The following is a 26,651-nucleotide window of genomic DNA, read 5'->3' as shown; positions in this document are numbered from 1 at the left end:
AACAACACTTTTTATGGATATCTTTAAGAAATGGCTTTCTTCTTGCCACTCTTCCATAAAGGCCAGATTTGTGCAATATACGACTGATTGTTGTCCTATGGACAGAGTCTCCCACCTCAGCTGTAGATCTCTGCAGTTCATCCAGAGTGATCATGGGCCTCTTGGCTGCATCTCTGATCAGTCTTCTCCTTGTATGAGCTGAAAGTTTAGAGGGACGGCCAGGTCTTGGTAGATTTGCAGTGGTCTGATACTCCTTCCATTTCAATATTATCGCTTGCACAGTGCTCCTTGGGATGTTTAAAGCTTGGGAAATCTTTTTGTATCCAAATCCGGCTTTAAACTTCTTCACATCAGTATCTCGGACCTGCCTGGTGTGTTCCTTGTTCTTCATGATGCTCTCTGCGCTTTTAACGGACCTCTGAGACACTCACAGTGCAGGTGCATTTATACGGAGACTTGATTACACACATGTGGATTGCATTTATCATCATTAGTCATTTAGGTCAACATTGGATCATTCAGAGATCCTCACTGAACTTCTGGAGAGAGTTTGCTGCACTGAAAGTAAAGGGGCTGAATAATTTTGCACGCCCAATTTTTCAGTTTTTGATTTGTTAAAAACTTTTGAAATATCCAATAAATGTCGTTCCACTTCATGATTGTGTCCCACTTGTTGTTGATTCTTCACAAAAAATACAGTTTTATATATTTATGTTTGAAGCCTGAAATGTGGCAAAAGGTCGCAAAGTTCAAGGGGGCCAAATACTTTTGCAAGGCACTGTATGTATCATATGTATCGTATGTATCATATGTATTGTATCATATGTATTGTATGTATCATATGTATTGTATATATCATATGTATCGTATGTATCATATGTATTGTATGTATTGTATCATATGTATTGTATGTATCATATGTATCGTATGTATCATATGTATTGTATGTATTGTATCATATGTATTGTATGTATTATATTGTATCATATGTATCGTATGTATCATATGTATTGTATGTATTGTATCGTATGTATTGTATGTATCGTATGTATTGTATCATATGTATCATATGTATCGTATGTATTGTATGTATCGTATTGTATCATATGTCTCATATGTATCGTATGTATTATATGTATCGTATTGTATCGTATGTATCGTATGTATGTATGTTTTTCGCGACAAAGAGCCATGTCAAAGTTACGCTACAGGAAACCCAGCCAGAGTAGACTAATCAGAGCAAGAGAAAACTCCTTCATGAGCCTCACAGTAAAGTAGGCTACGTAAGGTCATAGGTCATATCTTCTATCCCGATAACACAGTAATCCCCTTTAATTCTGAAGTCACAAAGAGTCAATGGATCTTTTAAAGCCTTTACATGATAGTTGCCAGGGCTTTCAAAACACCACATCTTCAGGGTTTTAACTTCAAAAGTGCCGAATTCGCTGTGCTATTTCTGTCACTCTTTCAACCTTTTTGCTTCTTTCCAAGTATTAGCGACAATGAGCTACAGTTGGATCAGTGACACCATTGATGTCATCAATGACATCAGCCAAATGTCTACCTTCTGTTGCCATAGATATCTCTCTCTCTTTCTCATATATGCATTTGGCATACAGCAGTGTTTTCAAGCTCAGAACAAACAAAAACCTACCCCATAAACAAAAACACAATGCAGAATCTGAATCTCTAGACACATGAAAGGGTGAATCCTACACAGTTTCCACACCACCCCTCTGCAGCTTAGCAGGTACAGGGCTACAGAAGGCCATTTTAGCTCCAACATGGCTGCCCTCCCAGCCCTCAACAAGCAGCAGCATGTGTTTCTATCAATCCCCAAAAACTCCTCAGTTCTTCCTCCCTCCCTCTCTGCCCCCTACTTTCCTCCATCTCTTCTTTGCACATATGGCGGTCTCTGCCTAGCTAGCTGACTGCGTGTCTTTGAACAGCTTGTGAGCCCTGGGCCTGTCCCAGACTCCATTCATACAGGCCTCCCACTCTGTGATCGCTGGAGACAGGCAGGTGTGTCTCTGTGTGTGTGTGTGTGTGTGTGTGTGTGTGTGTGTGTGTGTGTGTGCATGCAAGAGTGTTTTCTGCCTTTAAGCTGACTCCAGCAGAGATGAAAAAAGCCCAGGAGGGGCGAGAGTTACGCCTGAATGGAGAGAATAAGAGGCAGAACAAACCCACGCATTCACAGACTCAGAACACAGCCACGCATTCACAGACTCAGAACACAGCCACGCATTCACAGACTCAGAACACAGCCACGCATTCGCAGACTCAAAACACAGCCACGCATTCACAGACTCAGAACACAGCCACGCATTCCCAGACTCAAAACACAGCCACGCATTCCCAGACTCAGAACACAGCCAAGCATTCCCAGACTCAGAACACAGCCACGCATTCACAGACTCAGAACACAGCCACGCATTCCCAGACTCAAAACACAGCCACACATTCCCAGACTCAAAACACAGCCACGCATTCCCAGACTCAAAACACAGCCACGCATTCCCAGACTCAAAACACAGCCACGCATTCCCAGACTCAGAACACAACCACGCATTCACAGACTCAGAACACAGCCACGCATTCCCATACTCAAAACACAGATCTATTTTGCATGAAGAAACAACCTGTTATTCATCACAAACTTGGTGAATGTCTGGGGTTTCCCCTCTTCACAGTGCAGAAGGACTGCATTTATTCAGTGGACACCACTCGTTGTTATTGCAACACACCTGTCATAATTGTTTTCTTTACTAATAACGTTTCACGTTCAAAACTGTGCACTCTCCTCAAACAATAGCATGGTATTCTTTCACTGTAATAGCTACTGTAAAGTGGTCAGTGCAGCTAGATTAACAAGAGTTTAAGCTTTCTGACAATATCAGATATGTCTATGTCCTGGGAAATGTTCTTGTTATTTACAACCTCATGCTAATCGCATTAGCCTATGTTAGCTCAACCATCCCGCAGGGGACCCACCATATCCTGAAGAAGATAAAGCAGAGGTATATTATAATATATTATAATATTATTGTTATTATTATTGCTAAAGGTACTGCATAGGTGTAAACATACATTTTTAGCAAGAGATAGCACTCGTATAGTCTAAGAAAGTAGCAGAAATGTGCAGAAAGTAGTTTTGAATGCATTTTATTGAAGGGAAACAATAACAGTCTTGAACTTTTTAGGCAACATAATGATGTATTCTTCTATACTGTACAATGTAGAAGTCATCTTCAAAATACTAGTCTTCTCACATTTTTTAACCATTGCCAACACCCACAAGGGGTATAAACAACAACAATAAGAATAAAATAAGATAACAGATACAAAACAAAAACGTGAAGAACATAAATCAAATCAACTCTAATTAGCACATGTAGGACAGTATGCAAGTGTGTGTGCAGGGACTTTGCAGATGTATTTATCACAGGTGCAGCAAATAGTATTTGTTTTACAGTCCTTCTTTGGGGGGCAGAATTGGCATCTCCTCCTCTTGTCTGCCCCAGCTGCAGCCTCAGGTGGATCAGGACAAGATTCAGCCCCCTGAACAGCTTTCACAAGCGCTGCATAGGCTGCTGTGCGGGGGAGGAGCTCCCTTCTTTGAATGTGTGGGGTTACAAGACCCTTTCCCAGTTGCTCCAGGAACACCCTCCTCTTGTTCTGCTTATCAGACATCAAGGTAGCATTGATCTTGTCAATGATGTTATGGAAGATGACCAGGGGCCAGCGGGCAGTCATCCTCCTGCAGCTGTAAGTTCCAATCACCTTGTCCAGGTTGTCCACACCTCCTTTGTTGTGGTTGTAGTCCAGGATGATGGCTGGCTTCCTGTCCTCACGGTCACTGATCTCAGCCGTTTTGTGCAGTGTGCTCAGGAGGACCACATTCTTGTTCTTCTTTGGGATGTAAGAAACTAGAGTGGTGGTGGGGGTGAAGGCAAGCTTTGATGAGAAGGCATCTCTCTCCCACCTGTTGCGAGGAGTGTAGGGGGGAGCTCAGGCTTGTTCTTTCTAACTGTGCCAACCATGGTGATCTTCCTCTTCAGGAGCTGCTGGCTGAGTTCAAATCAGTAGCACACATAATCTCCATTTCTCATTGTGTGTGTGTGTGTGTGTGTGTCTTTGTGGTTTGTGTGGTGTGTACATGATTTTACAGATGACCCGAAGACAATCGTTATCTCCTGGTGGTGGATAGCTTTCATGGAGATATGAACAAAGGAGATGATTCACTTTTTCTACATTTGGGGCCACTAGAAAAAGTCATCAAATTTCAAGTTGAAAAAATATAATTTAGGGGGTTTTCTCTGCTGTTAAACATAGTGGCGGTTCATGTTTGACCCTTAACCCTAACCCTAGTATTTCTGTGTTCCGGTCCAAATTGAACGTCCCATTATAGCTGATTACAAATCCATAACAATACATATATTATCACCTAATCTTGTGTTAGATTTTTTTAATCAACTTTAGATCTTGTGAACATTACAAGTTTTGAACTTCTATTTGATATTTATGGCCTGTAGGCCTTATTGACCTGAGCTCATACAACTCGTTAATTAGTAAAAAAATGCATAATGTATGGATTATTTTGACTATAACAAATACTCAGATGAAACATATTGTGCTATTTATCCCAGACTACTTTGTGTCAAAGTTTAACACAGACTCTCTCTCCCCCTCACCAGTGTCATGATCAAAGATATAATCAAGAGCCTCACATACAGTATATCGTTTGGTCATTGTGCTGCCACAGAATAAAGGCCCAAAAAAGAGCTTTATATACCAGAGCTGAGAGAAAAGTTCTATATATTATTAAAACAATGTTGCGATTGTTTGTGAGAATGCCAACAGGTGTGGTTCCCGTGGGGAAAAGATTCTATTGGGGAAGATTCCCGTTGTCACGTTCGCTATCTTCAAATTCCCTGTCATAGATGAGCCAAGGTGCAGGTGCATGTTAAACCAGGTAAACAGAAACCGACCGTGGCACACACAAACACACACAGAATATAAATAACTACCCATAACCTAGGTGGGGAAAAAGGCTGCCTAAGTATGATTCCCAATCAGAGTCAACGATAGACAGCTGCCTCTGATTGGGAACCTCACTTTGCCAAAAACAAAGAAATAGACAACATAGGATGCCCACCCAAATCACACCCTGACCTAACCAAATAGAGAAATAAAATGGCTCTCCAAGGTCAGGGTGTGACACCCGTGGAGGTTGCCATGGAAGCTAAGAAGGGGAGTAGGGTGTGTGTGTGTGTGTGTGTGTGTGTGTGCTCAAACACACATGCATGTGGGGGTCTGGGAGAGGAAGTGTGTCCATCTGATGAATGGGCATGTGCCTGAACTCAATTTTAAACACTAATTGTAGTCTCACCCACTCATTTCTAATGACCGGTCATTTTGACCAGAACACCACAGGTGGACAGAAGCGGACAAAAACACCCAACATGTAATGAAAATCATCAACATGTATTTTGTGTGTTCAGATGCCCTGTGTGGACAAAGTCATGGATCCTTATGACAATCAGATTAAATGAACTACATTTTCAGAGAGAGAACTTGTAAATCGGTCCAATTCGACCGGAACACAGCAGGAGGGTTAGGACAAAACAAGGGTTAAAAACCTTCTGTTAACTGACCTCATCAGTGGATGATGATTCAAATACATTATATTAACTTAAATACAGTGGCTTGCGAAAGTATTCACCCCCCTGGGCATTTGTTCTATTTTGTTGCCTTGCGAACTGGAATTAAAATTGATTTTGGGGGGTTTGTATCATTTGATTTATACAACATGCCTACCACCACTTTGAAGATGCAAAATATGTTTTATTGTGAAACAAACAATAAATAAAACATAAAACAGTGGGCATAAATATTCACCCCCCAAAATCAATACTTTGTAGAGCCACCTTTTGCAGCAATTACAGCTGCAAGTCTCTCGGGTATGTTTCTATAAGCTTGGCACCTCTAATCACTGGGATTTTTGCCCATTCTTCAAGGCAAAACCACTCCAGCTCCTTCAAGTTGGATGGGTTCCGTTGGTGTACAGCAATCTTTAAGTCATACCACAGATTCTCAATTGGAATGAGGTCAGGCTTTGACTAGTCCATTCCAAGACATTTAAATGTGTTACGATCTACTAGGTGTGGTGGGTGGAATCAGGCGCAGAGAGCAGGGTTCAGTAGTTTCTTCAGATTTATTCCCCAGCGCAACAAAAACAGTCACGCCAACACACAGGGCGTAAATAAGTTGCCAGTCCAAAACAACAACAGGACTAAACAGTCCGGAGAATAAATACAAGAATAAATCACACCATCAAAACACAGTAACAAAAACAAGCCCGCACAAATACCCAGCGGGCCTAGTGTCCCTAAATACCCTACAAACAAACCCTAATACAAAACAGGTGTACCCAATTAACCAATAACCCAAAACAAACGGAAAGGGAATCGATGGCAGCTAATAGGCCGGCGACGACGACCACCGAGCACCACCCGAACAGGAAGAGGCACCATCCTCGGCGAGGTTCGTGACAGTACCCCCCCCCCCCCCTGACGCGCGGCTCCCACAGCGCGCCGATCCCGGCCTCGAGGACGACCCGGAGGACGAGGCGCAGGGCGATCCGGGTGGAGGCGATGGAAATCCCTCAAGAGGGAAGGATCTAAAATGTCCCTCCCCGGTACCCAGCACCTCTCCTCCAGACCGTACCCCTCCCAGTCCACGAGGTACTGCAGGCCCCTCACCCGGCGTCTCGAGTCCAGAATAGCTCGTACTGTGTACGCCGGGGACCCCTCGATGTCCAGAGGGGGTGGAGGGACCTCCGGTACCTCACCGTCTTGTAGGGGACCAGCTACCACCGGCCTGAGGAGAGACACATGAAACGAGGGGTTAATACGATAATAAGAGGGAAGTTGCAATCTATAACACACCTCGTTTATCCTCCTCAGGACTTTAAATGGCCCCACACACTGCGGCCCCAGCTTCCGGCAGGGCAGGCGGAGGGGCAGGTTTCGGGTCGAGAGCCAGACCCTGTCCCCTGGTGCGAACACCGGGGCCTCACTGCGGTGGCGTTCAGCGTCTCTCTTCTGCCGTTCACTGGCCTGCCTGAGAGAATCCTGGACTGCCCGCCAGGTCTCTCTAGAGCGCTGTACCCACTCTTCCACCGCAGGAGCCTCTGTCTGACTCTGATGCCACGGAGCCAGGACCGGCTGGTAGCCCAGTACACATTCGAATGGCGACATATTCGTGGACGAATGCCGAAGAGAATTCTGGGCTAACTCTGCCCACGGGACGTACCTCGCCCATTCTCCTGGCCGGTCCTGGCAATACGACCTCAGAAACCTGCCCACTTCCTGGTTTACTCTCTCCACCTGCCCATTACTTTCGGGGTGATAACCAGAGGTAAGGCTGACCGAGATCCCCAGACGCTCCATAAACGCCTTCCAAACCCGAGATGTGAACTGGGGACCCCGATCGGAGACGATATCCTCTGGGACCCCATAGTGCCGGAAGACGTGGGTAAAAAGAGCCTCTGCAGTCTGTAGGGCCGTAGGGAGACCAGGCAATGGGAGGAGACGGCAGGACTTAAAGAACCGATCCACAACGACCAGAACGGTAGTGTTCCCCTGAGATGGGGGAAGATCAGTAAGGAAATCTACCGAGAGATGGGACCATGGCCGTTGTGGAACCGGGAGGGGCTGTAACTTCCCTCTAGGAAGGTGCCTAGGAGCCTTACTCTGGGCGCATACCGAACAGGAAGAGACATAGAGCCTCACATCCCTAGCTAAGGTGGGCCACCAGTATTTCCCTCTAAGACCCCGCACTGTCCTATCGATCCCCGGATGACCCGCAGACGGTAGTGTGTGAGCCCACCGAATCAACTTATCACGGACACCAAGCGGTACGTAACTTCTACACTGTGCAGGCGCAGGTTCAACCCTCAACGCCCGCTCGATGTCCGCGTCCACCTCACATACCACTGGGGCCACCAGCCGAGAAGCTGGAAGGATGGGAGTGGGTTCGATAGACCGGTCCTCGGTGTCATAGAGACTGGACAGCGCGTCGGCCTTAGTGTTGAGGGAACCTGGTCTGTAAGAGATCGTAAATCTAAAACGTGTAAAGAACATGGCCCACCTAGCCTGGCGCGGATTCAGTCTCCTCGCTGCTCGAATATACTCCAGATTACGGTGATCAGTCCAGATGAGAAAAGGGTGTTTAGCCCCCTCTAGCCAGTGTCTCCACACCTTCAGGGCCTTTACCATAGCTAGTAACTCCCGGTCCCCCACATCATAGTTCCGCTCTGCCGGACCCAGCTTCTTAGAAAAGAAAGCGCAGGGACGGAGCTTCGGTGGCGTACCCGAGCGCTGAGACAGCACGGCTCCAACCCCAGCCTCGGACGCATCCACCTCCACTATGAATGCTAACGAAGGGTCCGGATGCGCCAACACGGGAGCCCCAGTGAACAGTGCCTTCAACTGGTTGAAGGCTCCATCAGCCTCTGCTGACCACCGCAAATGCACCGGCCCTCCCTTCAGCAGTGAGGTAATGGGCGCCACTACTTGGCCAAAACCCCGGATAAACCTCCGGTAGTAATTGGCAAACCCTAAAAACCGCTGCACCTCCTTTACCGTGGTCGGAGTCGGCCAATTACGCACGGCGTTAACGCGGTCACACTCCATCATCATCCCCGAGCTGGAAATGCGATAAACCAAGAAAGAAACGGCTGGTTTGGAGAACACACATCTCTCAGCCTTGACGTATAGGTCATGCTCCAGCAGTCGCCCAAGAACCTTGCGCACCAGGGAAACATGCGCGGTGCGTGTGGCAGAATAAATCAAGATGTCATCAATATAGACTACCACACCCTGCCCGTGCAAGTCCCTGAGAATCTCATCTACAAAGGATTGAAAGACGGCTGGAGCATTTTTCAACCCATACGGCATGACGAGGTACTCATAGTGGCCTGATGTGGTACTAAATGCTGTTTTCCACTCGTCTCCTCCCCGAATACGCACCAGATTATACGCGCTCCTGAGGTCCAGTTTTGTGAAGAAACGCGCTCCGTGGAATGATTCCACCGCCGTAGCGATGAGAGGTAGCGGATAACTAAAACCCACTGTGATCGAATTGAGACCTCGATAATCAATGCACGGACGCAGACCTCCCTCCTTTTTCCTCACAAAAAAAAAACTTGAGGAGACGGGTGACATGGAGGGCCGAATGTACCCCTGTCTCAGAGCTTCCGTGACATATGTTTCCATAGCCAGCGTCTCCTCCTGTGACAGTGGGTACACATGACTCCGGGGAAGTGCAGCGTTCTCCAGGAGGTTTATCACGCAATCCCACCGTCGATGGGGTGGTAATTTGGTCGCCTTCCTCTTACTAAAAGCGATAGCCAAATCGGCATATTCTGGGGGAATGCGCACGGTGGAAACCTGGTCTGGACTCTCCACTGTCGTGGCACCAATGGAAACTCCTATACACCTCTCTGAACACTCGTCTGACCACCCCTTAAGAGCCCCCTGTTTCCAGGAAATAAGGGGATTGTGAATAGCCAGCCAGGGAACCCCCAACACCACCGGAAACCCAGGTGAATCAATAAGGTAGAAACTGATCCTCTCCCTATGATTCCCCTGCGTTACCATGTCCAGCGGAATCGTGGCCTCCCTGACCAGCCCTGACCCTAGTGGTCGGCTATCTAAGGAGTGCACGGGGACAGGTGGGTCTATCTGCACTAACGGAATACCCAATTTACGGGCGAGTCCACGATCCATAAAACTCACAGCTGCGCCTGAATCGACTAGCGCCTTATGCTGAAGAGAGGGGAAGAATGCAGGGAAAAAAATTAACAAAAACATGTGACCAACAGGGAGCTCTGGGTGAGTTTGGTGCTTACCCACCTGGGGTGTCCGAGGAGCGTTCTGCCGACCATCTCGACTCCCAGAGGGAGTCCTCCAACACCGGTCCGAAGTGTGTCCTCTCCGTCCACAATAGGAGCAGGAGGAGCCCCCTCTGATCCCCCTAGATGCAGCTCCTCCCAACTCCATCGGAGTGGGAGTGGGAGAGCTGGAAGGTGGAATTAACAGGACCCCTTCTGAACGCCCGCGGGCAGCTAGCAGGTTGTCCAATCGAATAGACATGTCTATTAGTTCATCCAGGGAGAGTGTTGTGTCCCTGCAAGCCAGCTCAAGGCGGACGTCCTCCCGGAGACTACACCGGTAATGGTCCATCAGGGCCCTGTCATTCCACCCAGCACCAGCAGCTAGGGTCCTAAACTCCAACGTGAAGTCCTGCGCGCTCCTCGTCTCCTGTCTGAGGTGGAACCCGCCGCTTTACCCTCTGGTGGATGATCGAACACTGCTCGGAAATGGCGGGTGAACTCCAGGTAGTTGTCCCGAGCCGAGTCTGGACAGTTCCAGACTGCGTAAGCCCAGTCCAGGGCCCTGCCCGTTAAACAGGAGACGAGGAGGCTCACACTCTCCTCACCCGAGGGAGCCGGACGCACGGTAGCCAGGTAGAGCTCCAGCTGGAGCAAAAATCCCTGGCACCCAGCAGCCGTTCCATCGTACTCCCTCGGGGGGGAGAGACGTAGTGCGCCGGACCCAGAGGACGACGTAGGTGGAGTAGGTGGTGTCGGCAGTGGGGGAGCTGGGGTAGACGTCGGGAGACCACTCCTCTCCCATCGTTCCATCCTCTCCATCATCTGGTCCATCGCGGTACCAATCCGATGGAGGACAGCTGTGTGGTGATGAACGCGCTCCTCCATAGTGGGGAGAGGAGTGTTCGCTGCTCCTGCTGACTCCATTTCAAAGGTGCGGGCTTCTGTTACGATCTACTAGGTGTGGTGGGTGGAATCAGGCGCAGAGAGCAGGGTTCAGTAGTTTCTTCAGATTTATTCCCCAGCGCAACAAAAACAGTCACGCCAACACACAGGGCGTAAATAAGTTGCCAGTCCAAAACATCAACAGGACTAAACAGTCCGGAGAATAAATACAAGAATAAATCACACCATCAAAACACAGTAACAAAAACAAGCCCGCACAAATACCCAGCGGGCCTAGTGCCCCTAAATACCCTACAAACAAACCCTAATACAAAACAGGTGTACCCAATTAACCAATAACCCAAAACAAACGGAAAGGGAATCGATGGCAGCTAATAGGCCGGCGACGACGACCGCCGAGCACCGCCCGAACAGGAAGAGGCACCATCCTCGGCGAGGTTCGTGACAAAATGTTTCCCCTTAAACCACTCGAGTGTTGCTTTAGCAGTATGCTTAGGGTCATTGTCCTGCTGGAAGGTGAACCTCCATCCCAGTTTCAAATCTCTGGAAGACTGAAAGAGGTTTCCCTCACAAATTTCCTCTTAATTTACCGCCATCTATCATTCCTTAAATTCTGACCAGTTTCCCTTCCAACGAAAAACATCCCCACAGCATCATGCTGCCACCACCATGCTTCACTGTGGGGATGGTGTTCTCGGGGTGATGAGAGGTGTTGGGTTTGCGCCAGATATAACATTTTCATGGATGGCCAAAATGCTCAATTTAATCTCATCTGACAAGAGTACCTTCTTCCACATGCTTGGGGAATCTCCGACATGACTTTTGGTGAACAGCAAAAGGAAAGCAAATGGCTTTTTTCCGGCCAATCTTCCATAAAGCCCAGCTCTGTGGAGTGTACGGCTTAAAGTGGTCATATGGACAGATACTCCAATCTCCGCTGTGGAGCTTTTCAGCTTATCTTTGGTCTCTTTGTTGCCTCTCTGATTAATGCCCTCCTTGCCTGGTCTGTGAGTTTTGGTGGGCGGCCCTCTCTTGGCAGGTTCGTTGTGGTGCCAGAATTCTTTATTTTTTTTCCTAATGGATTTAATGTTGCTCTGTGGGATGTTCAAAGTTTTGGATCATTTTTATAACCCAACCTTGATCTGTACTTCTCCACAACTTTGTCCCTGACCTGCTTGGAGAGCTCTTTGGTCTTCATGGTGCCACTTGCTTGGTGGTGCCCCTTGCTTAGTAGTGTTGCAGAATTAGGGTGCCTTTCAGAACAGGTACTATACTGATACTGATATCATGTGACAGATCATGTGACACAGATTGCACACAGGTGGACTTTACTTCATGAATTATGTGACTTCTGAAGGTAATTGGTTGCACCAGATCTTATTTAGGGGCTTCATAGCAAAGGGGGTGAATGAATATGCTGGCATCACAGTTTTTATTATTTTAGATTTTTTTTTTAACAAGTCATTTTTTCCGTTTCACTTCCCCAATTTGAACTATTTTGTGTGGGTCTATTACATGAAATACAAATAAAAATCCATTTAAATTACATGTTGTAATGCTACAAAATAGGAAAAAATGCCAAGGGGGATGAATACTTTTGCAAGGCACTGTACCTTCTGTTAACTGTCCTCAGTGGATTAATGATATGCCTTCTGTTATCTGTCCCTCAACAGTTGGTGCAATGCTACATACATTATCTATGACATCATCACAACAGTGGATTGTTCTTCAGTATGAATCACAGTCATTGGGATGAGTCAGAGGATGTGTTCCTATTGGCACCCTATTATACTATATAGTGCACTACTTTTGACCAGGGCCTCATAGGGCTCTGGAACAATAGGGTGCCATTTGGAACACTTCCAGAGAGAGTAGTTGTACCATATCCATTAAGTTGTGAGGGAAGCCTCACCATTGGATTAATTTATCTGCAGTGCAGTGCAGCGTATTGACGGCAAACTACAGAGTTGATTTGTCTGCACTGATCATCACAGAATATACAGACCTTTATTATGTGTCCTATCGGCACTCTTCACAGCAGTAACAAAACAAACCCATTGAGACGCTGTTGCAGAGCAGATAGACATGACAACAGCAGGACAACAGCAGGCCAATAGCAAAACGAAGAGACAACTCTGGGTCAGAGTGTGTGCAAACTTTTGTTCCCGCCAAGCACCAACACACCACATATGTCTTTTAGTCCGTTCTGATGGCCTTGAGCCCATTAAACCCAGGTCCCACAGCAGAGCCCAATGAACCTCAGCCCTACAGCAGAGCCCAATGGGACTAATAATGGGACACACTAAAATAGGGGTCTAGACAGAGCGAAGTCCAGCTGCTTCAGAGTCATCAGGCTTTGGCAAAATTAGTCCAATCAGCTGAAGCTTAGACACCCCATGATGAGGCGACGGAACTGTGTGCGTGTGCGTGTTTTTGAGTTTTATTGTGCATGTTTGTGAGTGTGCCTACTGCTACCCTGGAGGGAGGTGAAGGACTATGTCGAGTGCCTCCTCTCTTCTTAAAATGCTACCCTGGAGGGAGGTGAAGGACTATGTTGAGTGCCTCCTCTCTTCTTAAAATGCTACCCTGGAGAGAGGTGAAGGACTATGTTGAGTGCCTCCTCTCTTCTTAAACGCTACAGTAAATTAACAAGGGAAAATACTGAGGGGTGTTGGGGGGGGGGGGAGGATTACACCAGAGAGAAAACCCTCATTAAATACCAGCATAGAGACATTGAGTGAATTCACATCAAAGTGCTTAGAACACATAGAGATTAGTACTATTATAGGTAGTAAATCTGAGAACACCATTAAAGATGCAGCCATTAAAATGTCTGAGTACTACTGATGCTTTTAAAAGCTGATGCTTATCCTGAACTAAATGAATAGAGGTTAAATATATACATATTTTTGTACAATTATCGAGTAAGGACATTTAGCGGCACGAAGATAATAAAATTAGACACAATAAATGTATACTAAAAGCAATTCAGAATTAATCTATTACTCCGGGTATCAAATTAGACAGAAACTAATACTCATTGATGGGATATTGTAAAGCACGGAGAAACCAATATAACATAGCTAAATGAAATTATTTCAACGAGTGGAATACAATGAGAGGGGTATGATGCAGTGTAGAGGCATTAAGCCCAGAGAGGAGGTAGGCAGGGGGGACATGCTGGTCTGAGCCCAAACCCCAAACCACACGACTAACAACGTTGGCCACTTTATGGACAACTACCTCTCCCCCTACTGTATTTATTTATTTTTGCTCCTTTGCACCCCATTATTTATATCTCTACTTTGCACATTCTTCCACTGCTTTTCAAACATTCCAGTGTTTTACTTGCTATATTGTATTTACTTTGCCACCATGGCTTTTTTTTTGTTGCCTTTACCTCCCTTATCTCACCTCATTTGCTCACATCGTATATAACATAGTTTTCTGCTGTATTATTGACTGTATGTTTGTTTTACTCCATGTGTAACTCTGTGTTGTTCTATGTGTCAAACTGCTTTGCTTTATCTTGGCCAGGTCGCAATTGTAAATGAGAACTTGTTCTCAACTTGCCTATCTGGTTAAATAAAGGTTAAATAAATAAATGAATAAAAAAACTCTCATCCTGGAATATCCAAGGCCTGAGGTCATCTACGTTTGGCCTGAAGAGCAGGAATGCAGACTTTGAAATACAGAAATTGTTATTCTAGAAGAACCACGATATAGAGGAGATGGACCCACTGGTTTGTCCTCTGGGTTACAGAGAGCTGGTAGTCCAGTGGTGCATGGTTCTAAGACACTGCATCATAGTGTTTGAGGTGTCACTACAGACACCCTGGTTCGAATCCAGGCTGTATCACAACCGGCCGTGACTGGGAGTCCCATAGGCTTGTCCAGGTTTCACCGGGGTACGCCATCATTATAAATAAGAATTTGTTTGTTCTTAACTAGCTAACTTAAAAATGTCTCCGGGAAGAATTGGCAGCAGTTTTACGGGCGCTTAACCAATTGTTCTATTATGTGTTATTTTGTACATAATATTTCTGCAACCGTATCTTACAGCAAAAAAGAGCTTCTGGATATGAGGACAGCGATCACTCACCTCGGATTAGACAAAGAGCTTCTGGATATGAGGACAGCGATCACTCACCTCGGATTAGACAAATATTTTTTCTACAACAAGGAGGACACACAGGACATTCTCCAAACACCCTCAAGGCCAACATCCCCGCTATTTGCAAGAGGAAGAGGCGCAGGACAATAAGCGGGATGCCTCGATAGGATCCGCCGACGGCGAGTGGAAAAGCTGATCACGAATATCCTAACGGGACATCAAAAACTGTAATATCCTATGTTTCGCGGAATCGTGGCTGAATGATGACATGGATATTCAGCTAGTGGGATATACGCTGCACCGGCAAGATAGAACAGCACACTACGGTAAGAAGAGGGGGGGTGGTCTGTGCATATTTGTAAACAACAGCTGGTGCACAAAATCTAAGGAAGTCTCTAGATTTTGCTCGCCTGAAGTAGAGTATATTGTGATAAATTGCAGGCCACACTACCTGCCTAGAGAGTTTTCAGCTATACTTTCGTGGCTGTTTATTTACCACCATAGACAGATGCTGGCACTAAGACCGCACTCAGTCAGCTGTATAAGGAAATAAGCAAACAGGAACCCACTCACCCAGAAGCAGCGCTCCTAGTGGCCAGAGACTTTAATACAGGGAAACTTAAATCAGTTCTACCAAATTTCTATCAACATGTTAAATGTGCAACCAGAGGAGAAAAACATTCTAGATCACCTGTACTCCACACACAGACGCATACAAATCTCTCCCTCCCCCACCATTTGGTAAATCCAACCACAACTCTATCCTCCTGATTCCTGCTTACAAGCAAAAAATTAAAGCATGATGCACCAGTGACACTGTCTATAAAAAAAGTGGTCAGATGAAGCAGATGCTAAACTACAGGACTGTTTTGCTAGCACAGACTGGAACATGTTCCAGGATTCTTCCGATGGCATTGAGGAGTACACCACATCAGTCACTGGCTTCATCAATAAGTGTATCGATGACGTTGTCCCCACAGTGACCGTACGTACATACCCCAACCAGAAGCCATGGATTACAGGCAACATCCGCACTGAGCTAAAGCGTAAAGCTGCCGCTTTCAAGGTGCGGGACTCTAACCCGGAAGCTTATAAGAAATCCTGCTATGCCCTGCGACAAACCATCAAACAGGCAAAGTGTCAATACAGGACTAAGATTGAATCATACTACACCGGCTTCGACGCTCGTCCTATGTGGCAGGGCTTGCAAACTGTTACAGACTACAAAGGGAAGCACAGCTGCGAGCTGCCCAGTGACACGAGCCTACCAGACGAGCTAAATCACTTCTATGCTCGCTTCAAGGCAAGCAACACTGAAGCATAAATGAGAGCATCAGCTGTTCCAGACGACTGTGTGATCACGCTCTCCACAGCCGATGTGAGTAAGACCTTTAAACAGGTCAATATTCACAAGGCTGCGGGGCCAGATGGATTACCAGGACGTGTGCTCCGGGCATATGCTGACCAACTGGCAGATGTCTTCACTGACATTTTCAACATGTCTCTGATTGAGTCTGTAATACCAACATGTTTCAAGCAGACCACTATGGTCCCTGTACCCAAGAACACAAAGGCAACCTGCATAAATGACTACAGACCCGTAGCACTCACGTCCGTAGCCATGAAGTGCTTTGAAAGGGTGGTAATGGCTCACATCAACACCATTGTCCCAGAAACCCTAGACCCACTCCAATTTTCATACCGCCCAAACAGTTCCACAGATGATGCAATCTTTCTATTGCACTCCACAATAGCCTTTCCCACCTGGACAAAAGGAAAAAAATATGTGAGATTGCCTACAGCTCAGCATTCTAGACCAGAGTACCCTCAAAGCCCATCACTAAGCTAAGGATCCTGGGACTAAACACCTCCCTCTGCAACTGGATCCTGAATTTCCGGACGGGCTGCCACCAGGTGTTGAGGGTAGGTAGCAACACATCTGCCACGCTGATCCTCAACGCTGGAGCCCCCCCGGGGTGCATGCTCAGTCCCCTCCTACACTCCCTGTTCACCCACGACTGCATGGCCAGGCACGACTCCAACACGATGATTAAGTTTGCAGATGACACAACAGTGGTACGCCTGATCACGAACAACAGCCTTTAGCGAGGAGGTCAGAGACCTGGCAGTGTGGTGCCGGAATAACAACCTATGCTTTAACGTAACCAAGACTAAGGAGATGATTGTGGACTACAGGAAAAGGAGGGCCGAGCATGCCCCCATTCTCATTGACGGGGCTGTAGTGGAGCAGGTTGAGAGCTTCAAGTTCCTTGGTGTCCACATCAACAACAAACTAGAATGGTCCAAACACACCAAGACAGACTTGAAGAGGGCACGACAAAGCCTATTCCCCCTCAGGAGACTAAAAAGATGGATCCTGAGATCCTCAAAAGGTTCTACAGCTGCAACTTCGAGAGCATCCTCACTGGTTGCATCACCGCCTGGTATGGCAATTGCTTGGCCTCTGACCGCAAGGCACTACAGAGGGTAGTGCGTATGGCCCAGTACATCACTAGGGCTAAGCTTCCTGCCATGCAGAACATCTACACCAGGCGGTGTCAGAAAAAGGCCCTAAGAATTGTCAAAGACCCCAGACACCCCAGTCATATACTGTTCTCTCTACTACCGTATGGCGAGCGGTACCAGAGTGCCAAGTCCAGCACAAAAAGGCTTCTCAACAGTTTTTACCTCCAAGCCATAAGACTCCTGAACAGGTAATCCAAAAAGTGTGCCACCCCAACCCCTCTTTTACATTTGATATAGAGCAGACCCAGTCCATTAAATTAATCAAATCAGGAGCATCTGGTTAGAAATAAATAAGGTAATGATCTCGACAGAGACAAATGCCCTGCTGTGTGCTACCTAAATCCCCCAACTAGAATCCCCATTCTTTAATGAAGACAGCTTCTCCATCCTAGAGGGGGAGAATAACCATTTCCAGGCTCAGGGACATGTACTAGTCTGTGATGATCTAAATGCCAGAACTGGACAAGAAACTGACACCCTCAACGCACAGGGGGATAAACACCTACCTGGAGTTGATACCCTTCATTCCCCCTAGACACAACTACGACAACACAACCAACAAAAACGGGTCACAACTCCTGCTGCTCTGTCGCACGCTGGGTATGTACATAGTCAATAATATGCTTCTAGGGGACTCCTATGGTAGGTACAACTATAGCTCAGCTCTTGGCAGAAGCACTGTAGACTACTTTATCAATCTACTTGAACAGAGCAATACTCAACCATGAGGCATTGAAGCCAAGCAAACTGCATGCTATTAGGAAATGCTATAGATGGAAATAGGATAGTGTAGAAACCTAACAAAAAGACATTGGCCAACAACAAATTCAATCTCTCCTAGACATCTACCTGAAAAAAATATTTCCCTAAAGTAGTGAAGTGAAGGTACCTATCAGCTAACATCAAATTTAATTTCCAGCAGACAACCTAAGACAACTAACAACAATGAGAAATGGTTTGATGAAGAATGCAAAAACCTAAGAAAGTAATTGAGAAACCTATGCAACCAAAAACAGAGACCCAGAATACCTTAGGTTACGCTTTCACTATGGTGAATCACTAAAACAATAGAGAAATACAATACGGAAAGAGAGTGAACAGCAGGTCAGAAATCAGCTCAATGTGATTGAAGAATCCATAGAATCTAATCACTTCTGGGAAGTGACAGCACAACGTTTACCATGGAATCTGCGTCAAACGCAATCACGGAATATTCCTCTGCAGTATAATCAACAGCAGACTCCAACATTTCCTGTGCCTCAACACAATCATGTCTCAGGCGTTCAATGGACAATTCCTTCAACCTCCTTGCTTGGTTTTTGCTCCGATATGAACTGTCAACTGTGGGACCTTTTATGTGACCTGTTTCAGGAAACTAGACATATGTCACAGGTCACCACTACCTCACAGGACAGCCGTTTGAAAGTAAACTTTTTTTAAATCAAAATAGTTTTTTTGAAGCAGAGATGCCATCTCGAACATGTGAACTTTCATGTGCCTTAACAACAAACTTGTATATCATCTGTAAATATTGTTATCTTTTTAAATTACGAGCCTAGTTGGTTAAGCCACAAGAAAAACACAGCAACCTTCCCGCTAGCCATGATTGGCTGAGATAATGAGTGGGCTGGACATGCCGAGAGATGAGTTTGGATTGGTCTGCCATACAGCACAATTCTGTCTATTTGAGCTGGTCAGTAGGTAATCCTGTCTAAAGTGGCTTTTTTTTAAAGAATCTCATATTGAAACTTAACAGAAGACTTGACTATGTATCGATTTCAATAGAACTTCGCTCATCTGAGTGTGACAGAGCGCAGAATAACAGATGAATTTACCAACGCTCAACACCGGTTGAATATGGCCGGTGTCAGTAAACATCTGTAAAGAAAAGCGTAATTCAATTGTTGCCAGGAGCACAGTTACAGTCACCACTCTGGATAACATGAAAACAGCCAAACCAGCTTTGCTAGCGCGAGTGAAATGGTCAGAGTTTGGGTGGGGGCTAAAGCTTAAAAGGATTTTTATGGCATTGTACGCGGTCAGTGTGAAACAGACTGACTTGACACAAGAACGGAAACGACACAGGACGTCTTATTGAAAGGGGTGGCAGTCTGCCGTGAAGCATTCATCCATGTAAACGGGTAAGAGTCTAGCTACAGTTTCAGTTATTATACATTTCTAATTTGGTCAGAAAGTTGTTTTCATTGCAAGTTAAAGCTTACTGTTAGCTCGCTAGCTAACATTATGTTTACGATCTGTGTGTAATAATATAGCCTAATGTTAGCTAGCTAACTACCTAACATGGAACCTATTTGGTTAACCTTAGCTAGCTATGACACTCGGTTTATATTGCCAGTACTCTATGGACTGGGATTATGCTTCATTGTTTAGCTAGCTAGCTAATGTATACACATGTATAAACAAAAGACCCCAAGTTAAAGCTGACTGTTAGCTAGCTAGCTGATGCTAGATAGCTGGCTCACTAGCTAACATTCCATTTATGATCTGATTGTAGTAATGTTATCTCAGAATGCCATTTCGCATTGCTAGTTATATAGCCTCTTCAAGCAGAGCTTCAGAAAGACCAGAGTGAACACTTTGTCTGAGATTGCTGGTGTTGTGAATGACAGCACTGTGACAGAGATCAACATCCCACAGCTGGTTGGACTGGAGGATAGTACTGTGCTGGTGGAAAGCTATGGCTGGCAACAACACCTGACTCCGTACTTCAGGCCGCTGCCACAGATCAAGCAGTACCAGCACTTTAGGTGAATATCATTTTTATTGCATTGTATGAGGTGATTGCATTGTATGAGGTTGTAATGTCTTAATATTTTTGTTTATTTCCTGTTTTACAGCTTCAATGCTCTGGAGTCTGGTGTTGTTGTCGACAAGGAGTGTTCGGACTCAGTCGGGACCAGTTCTCAGCTGCTGCACAACGCTGACATCCTTCCATCCATAGATGCTCTGCCTGTAAAAGCACCACCTGGACTGGACACAGCTTGACAAACATATATTTTTGAGAAGATCAGGGAGTTTTGCGATGAAGAGGCTATGGACATCACATGCCCTGCACCAAAGTCAAGGGCAGAACAGAAACAGGCTTTTCAAATATAGATTCCCTTATTCATGCATGGTTTGGACGGATCAGCACTATCTGCAGTGCCTCTATTCAAATGACTCTCTCCTAACACACGTTGCTGATACAGTTTTTTAAAATCCTGCAGCTCAGCCACTTTACCCCTGATCGTATGCAGATAACTACCTCTTCTATCACTGATATTGTTATTGATCTTTTACATACTGTATATTATTACATTTTATTGACACTGTCTATTTCTGATCTTGCTATTATGCAAGTAACCGTTTGTCTGTATCGTTTACACCTTCTGTAGAGACCCATCAGTCTAGACAAGTGCGTCTGGGTAAGCACCCATCAGTTTAGACAAGTGTGTCTGGGTTAGCACCCATCAGTCTAGACAAGTGTGTCTGGGTAAGCACCTATCAGTCTAGACAAGTGTGTCTGGGTAAGCACCCATCAGTCTAGACAAGTGTGTCTGGGTTAGCACCCATCAGTCTAGACAAGTGTGTCTGGGTTAGCACCCATCAGTCTAGACAAGTGTGTCTGGGTAAGCATCATCTAATATTTAGGAAATGTTTTTATCTGGACACTTTGTTTACCTGGAATTTTTCCGTATTGCGTGCGACTACCACTTTCAGTCATAATCTTTACTACACTACTCACTGTTTAGCACATGACCTCACGTGTGAATCCTTAAAGAGATGGGTGGAGATGGCTTAATGAGAGGGTGTGAACAATGCTGAATGGTGTAGACAAAGAGAGCTCTCAAGTAGGTACTTAAACATTCAAAAGCAATTTTCGGAATTTTCGTCCGGTCATATATAGACAGGTGTGTGCCTTTCCAAACCATGTCCAATCAATGGAATTTACCATAGTTGGACTCCAGCTTTTGACCTCGGCCTAAACATCAACACCACAGATATAATTCACAGCCTTGTGGAAGTTCTCAGAAACCAGGCCCTTCGCCTTCCATGCCATGAATAGTAACATATACAGTGGCTTGCGAAAGTATTCACCCCACTTGGGATTTTTCCTATTTTGTTGCCTTACATCCTGGAATTAAAATAGATCTTTGGGGGGTTTGTGTCAGTTTATTTACACACCACTTTACACCACCACTTTGAAGATGCAAATTATTTTTGTTGTGAAACAAACAAGAAATAAGACAGGAAAAATGAAAACTAGAGCATGCATAACTATTCACCCCCCCCCCCCCCCCCAAAAGTCAATACTTTGTAGAGCCACCTTTTGCAGCAATTACAGCTGCAAGTCTCTTGGCATATCTGGGATTTTTGCCCATTCTTCAACGCAAAACTGCTCCAGCTCCTTCAAGTTGGATGGTTCCCGCTGGTGTACAGCAATGTTTAAGTCATACCACAGATACACAATTGGACTTGGCCATTCCAAGACATTTAAATGTTTCCCCTTAAACCACTTGAGTGTTGCTTTAGTAGTATGCTTAGGGTCATTGTCCTGCTGGAAGGGGAACCTCCATCCCAGTCTCAAATCTCTGGAAGACTGAAACAGGTTTCCCTCAAGAATTTCCCTGTATTTAGCTTCATCCATCATTCCTTCAATTCTGACCAGTTTCCAAGTCCCTGCCGATGAAAAAATTATGTTCTCGGGGTGATGAGAGGTGTTGGGTTTGCGCCAGACATAGCGTTTTCCTTGATGGACTAAAAGCTCAATTTTACTCTCATCTGACCAGAGTACCTTCTTCCATATATTTGGGGAGCCTCCCACATGCCTTTTGGCAAACACCAAACGTGTTTGCTTATTTTCTTTTTTAAGCAATGGCTTTTATCAGACCACTCTTCCACAAAGCCCAGCTCTGTGGAGTGTACAGCTTAAATTGGTCCTATGGACAGATACTCCAATCTCTGCTGTGGAGCTTTGCAGCTCCTTCAGGGTTATCTATGGTATCTTTGTTGAGTCTCTGATTAATGCCCTCCTTGCCTGCTCCGTGAGTTTTGTTGGGCGGCCCTCTCTTGGCAGGTTTGTTGTGGTGCGGTATTCTTTCCATTTCTTAATAATGGATTTAATGTTGCTCTGTGGGATGTTCAAAGTTTCTGATATTATTTTATAACCCAACCTTGATCTGTACTTCTCCACAACTTTGTCCCTGACCTGTTTGGTCTTCATGGTGCCGCTTGCTTGATGGTGCCCCTTGCTTAGTGGTGTTGCAGACTCTGAGGACTTTCAGAACAGGTGTATATATACTGAGATCATGTGACAGATCATGTGACACTTAGATTGCACACAGGTGGACTTCATTTCACTAATTATGTGACTTCTGAAGGTAATTGGTTGCACCAGATCTTATTTAGGGGCTTCATAGCAAAGGGGGTGAATGAATATGCACTTTTCCGTTTTTTATTTTATCTTTTAATTGACTTCAGAAATGTTGACTCTTGTGTAGGTCCATTACATGAAATCCAAATAAAAATACATTTAAATTACTGGTTGTAATGCAACAAAATAGGAAAAAACGCCAAGGGGGATGAATACTTTTGCAGGCACTGTACATACATATAAACGTAACATATCCCATAGTGGAATTTTGTTTGTAGAACATTTTCGAAAACGTATGAACAATTTAAAGCTGAAATGTCTTGAGTCAATAAATATTCCATAAAGTCCTTACCTGTCCTAGGATAGTGTTGATCCTGTCCACCTCACAGTCGATGATGTAGCGTTTCTCCTGCCTCCTGTCCATCTCCTCGATGATCCGTTTCAACTCTGCTGCGTCCGTGATGCTCCCCACAGACCGAGCCGTCACCTGCCAATTGTTGGTCACCGCTGACTCCATGATGGCCTGAAGGATAGAGAAACCTAGAGAGAGAGAGAGAGCGAAACAGAAAAACAGAGCTGTTTACCATAAGTGCAATCAACTAAGGAAGGTGCTTAATGTATAACGTGTTTAATGTGGCATTAGGTCATGTTTCCTCATTACAATCGGAAAGAACAGTAGATGTCCTTCTGCACTGACAAGACAATATCACATGAAGACGAGGGGTGGGTGTGGAGGAGACCAGAGCAAGATGTCTTATCTCCATGTTATTAACTAGAGGAGGGCTGATGATCTCCATGTTATTAACTAGAGGAGGGCTGATGATTTCCATGTAATTAACTAGAGGAGGGCTGATGATCTCCAGGTTATTAACTAAAGGAGGGCTGGTGATCTCCATGTTATTAACTAGAGGAGGGCTGATGATCTCCATGTTATTAACTAGAGGAGGGCTGATGATTTCCATGTAATTAACTAGAGGAGGGCTGATGATCTCCAGGTTATTAACTAGAGGAGGGCTGATGATCTCCATGTTATTAACTAGAGGAGGGCTGATGATCTCCAGGTTATTAACTAGAGGAGGGCTGATGATCTCCAGGTTATTAACTAGAGGAGGGCTGATGATCTCCATGTTATTAACTAGAGGAGGGCTGATGATCTCCATGTTATTAACTAGAGGAGGGCTGATGATTTCCATGTAATTAACTAGAGGAGGGCTGATGATCTCCAGGTTATTAACTAAAGGAGGGCTGATGATCTCCAGGTTATTAACTAGAGGAGGGCTGATGATCTCCATGTTATTAACTAGAGGAGGGCTGATGATCTCCATGTTATTAACTAGAGGAGGGCTGATGATCTCCATGTTATTAACTAGAGGAGGGCTGATGATTTCCATGTAATTAACTAGAGGAGGGCTGATGATCTCCAGGTTATTAACTAAAGGAGGGCTGATGATCTCCAGGTTATTAACTAGAGGAGGGCTGATGATCTCCATGTTATTAACTAGAGGAGGGCTGATGATCTCCATGTTATTAACTAGAGGAGGGCTGATGCTCTCCATGTTATTAACTAGAGGAGGGCTGATGATCTCCATGTGATTAACTAGAGGAGGGCTGATGATCTCCATGTTATTAACTAGAGGAGGGCTGATGATCTCCATGTTATTAACTAGAGGAGGGCTGATGATCTCCATGTTATTAACTAGAGGAGGGCTGATGATCTCCATGTTATTAACTAGAGGAGGGCTGATGATCTCCAGGTTATTAACTAGAGGAGGGCTGATGATCTCCAGGTTATTAACTAGAGGAGGGCTGATGATCTCCATGTTATTAACTAGAGGAGGGCTGATGATCTCCATGTTATTAACTAGAGGAGGGCTGATGATCTCCATGTTATTAACTAGAGGAGGGCTGATGATCTCCATGTTATTAACTAGAGGAGGGCTGATGATTTCCATGTAATTAACTAGAGGAGGGCTGATGATCTCCAGGTTATTAACTAGAGGAGGGCTGATGATCTCCAGGTTATTAACTAGAGGAGGGCTGATGATCTCCATGTTATTAACTAGAGGAGGGCTGATGATCTCCATGTTATTAACTAGAGGAGGGCTGATGCTCTCCATGTTATTAACTAGAGGAGGGCTGATGATCTCCATGTGATTAACTAGAGGAGGGCTGATGATCTCCATGTTATTAACTAGAGGAGGGCTGATGATCTCCAGGTTATTAACTAGAGGAGGGCTGATGATCTCCATGTTATTAACTAGAGGAGGGCTGATGATCTCCATGTTATTAACTAGAGGAGAGCTGATGATCTCCATGTTATTAACTAGAGGAGGGCTGATGATTTCCATGTAATTAACTAGAGGAGAGCTGATGATCTCCATGTTATTAACTAGAGGAGGGCTGATGATCTCCATGTTATTAACTAGAGGAGGGCTGATGATATCCATGTTATTAACTAGAGGAGGGCTAATGATCTCCATGTTATTAACTAGAGGAGGGCTGATGATCTCCATGTTATTAACTAGAGGAGGGCTGATGATCTCCATGTTATTAACTAGAGGAGGGCTGATGATCTCCATGTTATTAACTAGAGGAGGGCTGATGATCTCCAGGTTATTAACTAGAGGAGGGCTGATGATCTCCATGTTATTAACTAGAGGAGGGCTGATGATCTCCATGTTATTAACTAGAGGAGGGCTGATGATCTCCATGTTATTAACTAGAGGAGGGCTGATGATCTCCAGGTTATTAACTAGAGGAGGGCTGATGATCTCCATGTTATTAACTAGAGGAGGGCTGATGATCTCCAGGTTATTAACTAGAGGAGGGCTGATGATCTCCATGTTATTAACTAGAGGAGGGCTGATGATCTCCATGTTATTAACTAGAGGAGGGCTGATGATCTCCATGTTATTAACTAGAGGAGGGCTGATGATCTCCATGTTATTAACTAGAGGAGGGCTGATGATCTCCAGGTTATTAACTAGAGGAGGGCTGATGATCTCCATGTTATTAACTAGAGGAGGGCTGATGATCTCCATGTTATTAACTAGAGGAGGGCTGATGATCTCCAGGTTATTAACTAGAGGAGGGCTGATGATCTCCATGTTATTAACTAGAGGAGGGCTGATGATCTCCATGTTATTAACTAGAGGAGGGCTGATGATCTCCATGTTATTAACTAGAGGAGGGCTGATGATCTCCATGTTATTAACTAGAGGAGGGCTGATGATCTCCATGTTATTAACTAGAGGAGGGCTGATGATCTCCATGTTATTAACTAGAGGAGGGCTGATGATCTCCATGTTATTAACTAGAGGAGGGCTGATGATCTCCATGTTATTAACTAGAGGAGGGCTGATGATCTCCATGTTATAGGCCCATCGGACTCTTGTCAAAAGCAGTGCACTGTGTGGGGAATAGGGTTACCAGTACATTAGAAAGAAGAAGAAGTCGTTTGAATGATTCATGATTCATTCACATGTGAAATATTTTCATTTAACAGAGCTAGTTCTCGCAGCGAGAGATTGTACGTTTTCTACGAGCTGAAATAAGAACAATACATTTACGATGTATGGAAAGAGAGAGAGAGAACATGAGCGGGGTAATGAAAATAAATCGTAGCGCTGGTATTTCATTAAGCCAGAAACAAGGTAATTGTTCTCATAAATGTCGGTGTACTAAGCTGTTTTTTCCATTATCTACCCATTGAACTCTACAAATAGGGACTCAAGCCATACCGTACAGAACTCACTACAACAGCAACATCTACCTATCAGACATAATGGTGACAAATGATGATTTAATATTATTGCAACCAAAAAAAAAAGACTGTT

General features: G+C 45.1%; 1 protein-coding gene across 6 annotated transcripts in view; it reads right to left on the bottom strand.

The window, feature by feature from the left end:
* The window catches only part of LOC110504371 (glutamate receptor 3), a 228,838-nt gene that overhangs the window by 96,600 nt on the left and 105,587 nt on the right, over positions 1 to 26,651 (bottom strand). For all 6 annotated transcript variants that reach the window (XR_005041266.1, XM_036970542.1, XM_036970543.1 and 3 more), the window contains exon 4: positions 23,168 to 23,355. Coding sequence is in view for 5 of the 6 variants with exons in the window: in XM_036970542.1 (XP_036826437.1) it covers positions 23,168 to 23,355 (188 nt within the window). In the remaining variant the exon portion in view is untranslated. The remainder of the gene's footprint in view (positions 1 to 23,167; positions 23,356 to 26,651) is intronic.

This window comes from Oncorhynchus mykiss, chromosome 31 (genome assembly GCF_013265735.2).
Source record: "Oncorhynchus mykiss isolate Arlee chromosome 31, USDA_OmykA_1.1, whole genome shotgun sequence".
Taxonomy (NCBI): Eukaryota; Metazoa; Chordata; class Actinopteri; order Salmoniformes; family Salmonidae; genus Oncorhynchus; species Oncorhynchus mykiss.
The sequence above is the reverse complement of the archived record's forward strand: the minus strand, read 5'-3'. Positions and strand labels throughout refer to the sequence as shown.